This window comes from Morone saxatilis, unplaced genomic scaffold (genome assembly GCF_004916995.1).
Source record: "Morone saxatilis isolate NCDOM2014 unplaced genomic scaffold, NCSU_SB_2.0 Contig12, whole genome shotgun sequence".
Classification (NCBI taxonomy): Eukaryota; Metazoa; Chordata; class Actinopteri; family Moronidae; genus Morone; species Morone saxatilis.
Window position 1 is genome coordinate 19,593,667 of NW_023339674.1, and position 4,847 is coordinate 19,598,513.

Consider the following 4,847-nt stretch of genomic DNA (forward strand, 5'->3'; position numbering starts at 1 on the left):
ATACTTTCGCAAGGCACTGTAAGTGGGCTGCTTTTATAACCATTAACCCAGCCAGGCTAATATCAAGATAAGACTTTATGTTTGCATTCCTAACCTTCAAAATAAAATCCAAAACATGCACACAGGAATAAGCCTATGCGTGTTCTTCAGTGGCAGTACTGTTTTATGTAAAAGTAACTGGACTGAAGTACGGTCCTTAGTTACTTTCCTCCATTGTGCCCTTGTAGATCCATCTCTTTGAGGACTAATATGAGTCAAGGTTGGATTACCACCTGGGGAGAGCAGACACAATTCCCAAGCCCCCATAGGGGCCATAAAAATCCCAAGTTCCCTGTACATCAGTTGATTTTGGTAATTTGATTTATTGCAAATGTGTTCAGTAATTTGCTCCTCATGAGTACAGTATTAACTAAGGTGGGACCTGCATCATTTAATGACCCTTTATTTTAGAGGCTAGATTATAGTTTAAATTGTGCTTACATGATGCATATTCAAGTAAAGTAAAATTACCACAAACTGACACAACACCAGAGGGGAAACCTCTGAGCCATCAAGGTATTCAGTGAAGGCCTCTTCTGTATAATAAGACAATATAAGACTGTATAATTCCTCCTAAGATCACTGCAGGATATTTGGTTGAACATCTTTTTTAAAACTAAATGCCAACTCCAAACAAGGAAGCAGAATGTTTTTGTTGACTGCTTCATGGGCACTAGTGTTCAAGGCACATTCATTTTCCTATATAACCAGCATGCAGTCAAGACACATTTAAATAAAATATATATAATATATGATGAATTATATAATGATTCTTTCATATGTTAAATAATGTACGTTCTAAAAATGAACACTGAGAAAATAAAGAATACATAAAATTAAAATAAATAGCTAATAACATCTGTCCTGTAAAAACTACAGGCCTCTCTGCAGTGCATGAAATGGAAAAAATACTGGTATGTATGCAATAGGCCTAAATCAGCAGATAATATTGCTCTAATGCATGCAGTCAGCAACCAGAGTTCATGCTCCAGCCTTGTTTTTCACTTCAGAGGTCCTGGGAGGCCACCACTGTTACATAACATTTCCTTGTTTGGGCCTCCTCCACTTCACTCCCATATAATGTGAGAGGCACCACCATCTTGTCTGCAGGAGCAAACTGATTTTACAGAGGGCTTTTTGAAATCTCTTTAGCATGATTTTTCAAGCACTTTTTGAGTGTATGGACTTGTATAGTTGGCTGCTGTTCAGTTTTGTTGTGTTACTTTTGACTGATGTGGTCAGAAACTGGAGGCCACACAACTTTCCACCTGGACCCTGGGCTTTGCCTTTTCTGGGAAATGTCTTCACAGGAGTTGACTTCAAGACAATGGAAAAGGTGAGGTGAACAGTAACATTTTAGTTTCCCAGACTAGAGTCATGTTTTTACAGAAGCCCAGAACGGACAAACCAAACACTTGCTGTAGATGAGGACTTTGGCATTTTTTGCAAGTTTAATGCAGATTATCAAATACAGATGCAAGTGGTGTTCAATTAGCTGCAATTTGCAATTTCATCACTAGATACCAGTAAATCCTACACAATGGGCCTTTAATATCCCAGAAGCAATTTGGCTTACAAAATGTAGCCTTGTCAACATAATGACACAGTACATATTCATGTATTTTGCCCAAGCCAAATTTTTATTTAAGGCTATAAAATAATTTCGACCACCATTTTGTATGTGAGTTTTCAAAATAACATGAAACATTTCCGCAGCTCAAAACATAATAATCAGTGACAAACTGCAGGTCAATGCATGGAAAATAAGTACTAATTTACTTAGTATGTCAAAGAGAATGGATTCAAAAATCACGAGAAGAAACAGAGAAACAGTGGTCACAAGGGAAACTTTATTATGAGTGTTTATATAATTGTTCACACTTTTTAAGCATTTCATCAGACAAAAACAGCCTTTGTTTCTATTAAATGTATCATTCTTATATTGAAAGAATACAGTGCTTGTGAAACATTTGTAATTTCTTTTAAATGCAGCTTGCTCAGGAGTATGGTCCAGTGTTCAGCTTGCGGAGGGGCAATGAGAGGATGGTGTTTATTTCGGGATACAAGATGGTCAAAGAGGCTCTTGTTAACCAGCTGGACTGCTTTATTGATCGACCTATCGTCCCTCTCTTTCATGTTATCTTCAAGGGCATTGGTGAGTATGACTGTATGCCACAGGCGCAGATCTTCTTCTTTCAGAGGCCAAGAACAGCCATGTTTGCATTTTTAATGCCGTTATCTTAAGATCACAAGTTGATTTATCTAATTGTCTTGAGAAAAGGGCTAAATTCTCAAAATAACAAGATAATTATGGAGAACTTGAAAATGAGAGTCTGGTTCATAGTTAATTCCAGCCTTCAAGATCTCTGTAATCAGAATTCATAACTGAACTTAAAAGAGTTGTTACCAGAATATAAGTAATAATAATATAATAAAAATTAATTTCCTGAAATATATGAAAGAAACATTAATGAAAAGTAATATTAACTGGCAGGTTATATCTAATTCCTCCATGTATCGTCCATGCTACATCTATGATACGCCATCTTTGAGCAGGGGTTGTTTGATTTGTAAATAATTTGATTTCACTTTCCCACAGGCATAGCTTTGAGCAATGGTTACCTGTGGAGGAAGCAGAGGAAGTTTGCCAACACTCACCTGCGTTATTTTGGAGAGGGGCAGAAGTCACTGGAAGCATACATTGAAGTGGAAAGCAACTTCATCTGTGAAGCTTTCAAAGAGGAACAAGGTATGTAGATCATAGATTCATCTGTTAGTTCACATAACTTGACTACTGCAAAAATCTGGTTAACAGTATCATCACATCACCATTGTGCAGAATGTATGTGACAAATAAAGTGACGCTACACCCTAATATGATTTATCACCACTTGAATTTAATTCATTGTATTCCCAGGAAGACCATTCAATCCCCACTACATCATAACGAATGGAGTGAGTAACATCATCTCCTCTGTGATCTTCGGACATCGCTTTGAATACAGTGATCAAAGCTTTCGCAAGGTTCTTGAGTTGGACAATGAGGCCATTGTGCTCGCTGGCTCTGCTCAGACTCAGGTAATTCCTGATCTGCCTCAGCTATCAAGTTGTGATCAGAAAATAAACTGGGTCTTTTACTGATCGGAGAGTTTGTCCCATCACTAGCTGTATGATGCCTTCCCCGGCTTGATGCAGTACCTGCCAGGACCTCATCAGACTGTCCTCGCAAACTACCACGAGATCATGACTTTCCTGAAGAAAGAAGTAGAGAAGCACCAGGAAGAGTGGAATCCTGATGACCCTCGTGATTATATCGACGTATACCTGGCAGAGATGGAAAAGGTAAGATATGTCCGCATTTTTAGTAAAGCAAAATGTCGACATACATCAGCTGTTGCACTGAAAAATCGTTTCGTCTAAGGCTAAGAATGCATGGCTTAGTGTACAATGTCATAAAATAACAGCATATTCTTTCTTTTTCTGCTAGAAAAAGGAGGATCCCCAGGCAGGATTCAGCATTGAAACCTTGCTGGTTTGCACCCTGGACCTGATTGAGGCTGGTACAGAAACATCTGCCACAACTTTACGCTGGGCCCTTGTGTACATGTTGCACTACCCAGAGATACAGGGTTAGTATGTTATCAGTCACATTGAGCATGGGAGTATTCTCATGAAGGTTATAGAAAGTTTAATGTCAAGTGTCAAGCCTGTTTGTTGCAACTCCTTCAGAGAAAGTTCAGGCAGAGATAGACAGAGTGATCGGACAGTCTCGTCAGCCCAACCTGGCCGACAGACCCAACCTGCCTTACACTGATGCTGTCATCCATGAGACACAGAGGATGGGAAATATTGTTCCCTTGGGATTCCCTAAAATGGCCACTAAAGACGCTACACTGGGAGAATACTTCATACCAAAGGTAAAGGACTTATATCAGACTGACCCAGGGATGAATAGCAAGCTGTTAAATCTGTAAATTATTTTCTATAACTGATATGAACATATCATGACTGTTTTTTTCTAGGGCACAGCTATTAGCACAATGCTTGGGTCTGCCCTGTTTGATAAGAATGAGTGGGCGACTCCAGATATCTTCAACCCTGAGCATTTCTTGGATTCAGAGGGCCAGTTTCGCAGAAGAGACGCTTTCTTGCCATTTTCAGCAGGTTCTTTTTCACTTTAATGATATTCTGTAGCTTACAGGAATTGCTACCAACATACAACCATTCATATAGCAACATGTAAGTTAGGAATCTACTGACCTAAAGCTACTGTTTCCCTGCAGGTAAACGTGTGTGTTTAGGGGAGCACCTGGCCAAAATGGAGCTGTTCCTGTTCTTTACATGTCTCCTTCAACGCTTCACTTTTTCTCCTGTTCCTGGAGAAATGCCCAGCATGGAGGCTGTGGTGGGCTTCACCCATTCCCCCGAAGAGTTCAGGATATTTGCTGTGCCCCGCTGATTTTACAGCATCGGTGCTGTACTCTGTCCTCCCATCAGATCATGAATAATAACTCACTGCTAATGTTATAGTTCAGTTCAGTACACTTAGTGTAAAGTTTGCCATGGAAGTATTACATTCCCACTTAAACTTAAACACACTAAATCAACTATAAAAGTGTACAATATACTAATACTGTATCTATCTATCACTGGTCTGACAAGCTTTTTGATCTTTAACAACATGGTCATTAACTTATGACACTGATAACCTGTTTTTAGTGAAGTCTCAACATCCCGCTGTTTACTTGGACATAGAGTGTAGTTAGAAACAGGGCTAAAGGTTATATGCATATAATAGCCTCTTTAAC

At 39.1% G+C, this 4,847-nt stretch overlaps 1 protein-coding gene across 1 annotated transcript; it reads left to right on the plus strand.

The window, feature by feature from the left end:
- Positions 1-1,109: 1,109 nt before the first annotated feature.
- On the plus strand, positions 1,110-4,847 carry LOC118321502 (cytochrome P450 2J2-like; the record flags this gene model as incomplete). Its single annotated transcript, XM_035652843.1, is given in 9 exon segments — positions 1,110-1,375; positions 2,032-2,194; positions 2,639-2,788; positions 2,957-3,117; positions 3,205-3,381; positions 3,527-3,668; positions 3,769-3,956; positions 4,062-4,203; positions 4,323-4,847. Coding segments are annotated over 9 exon segments (1,482 nt in total). The 5' UTR covers positions 1,110-1,192.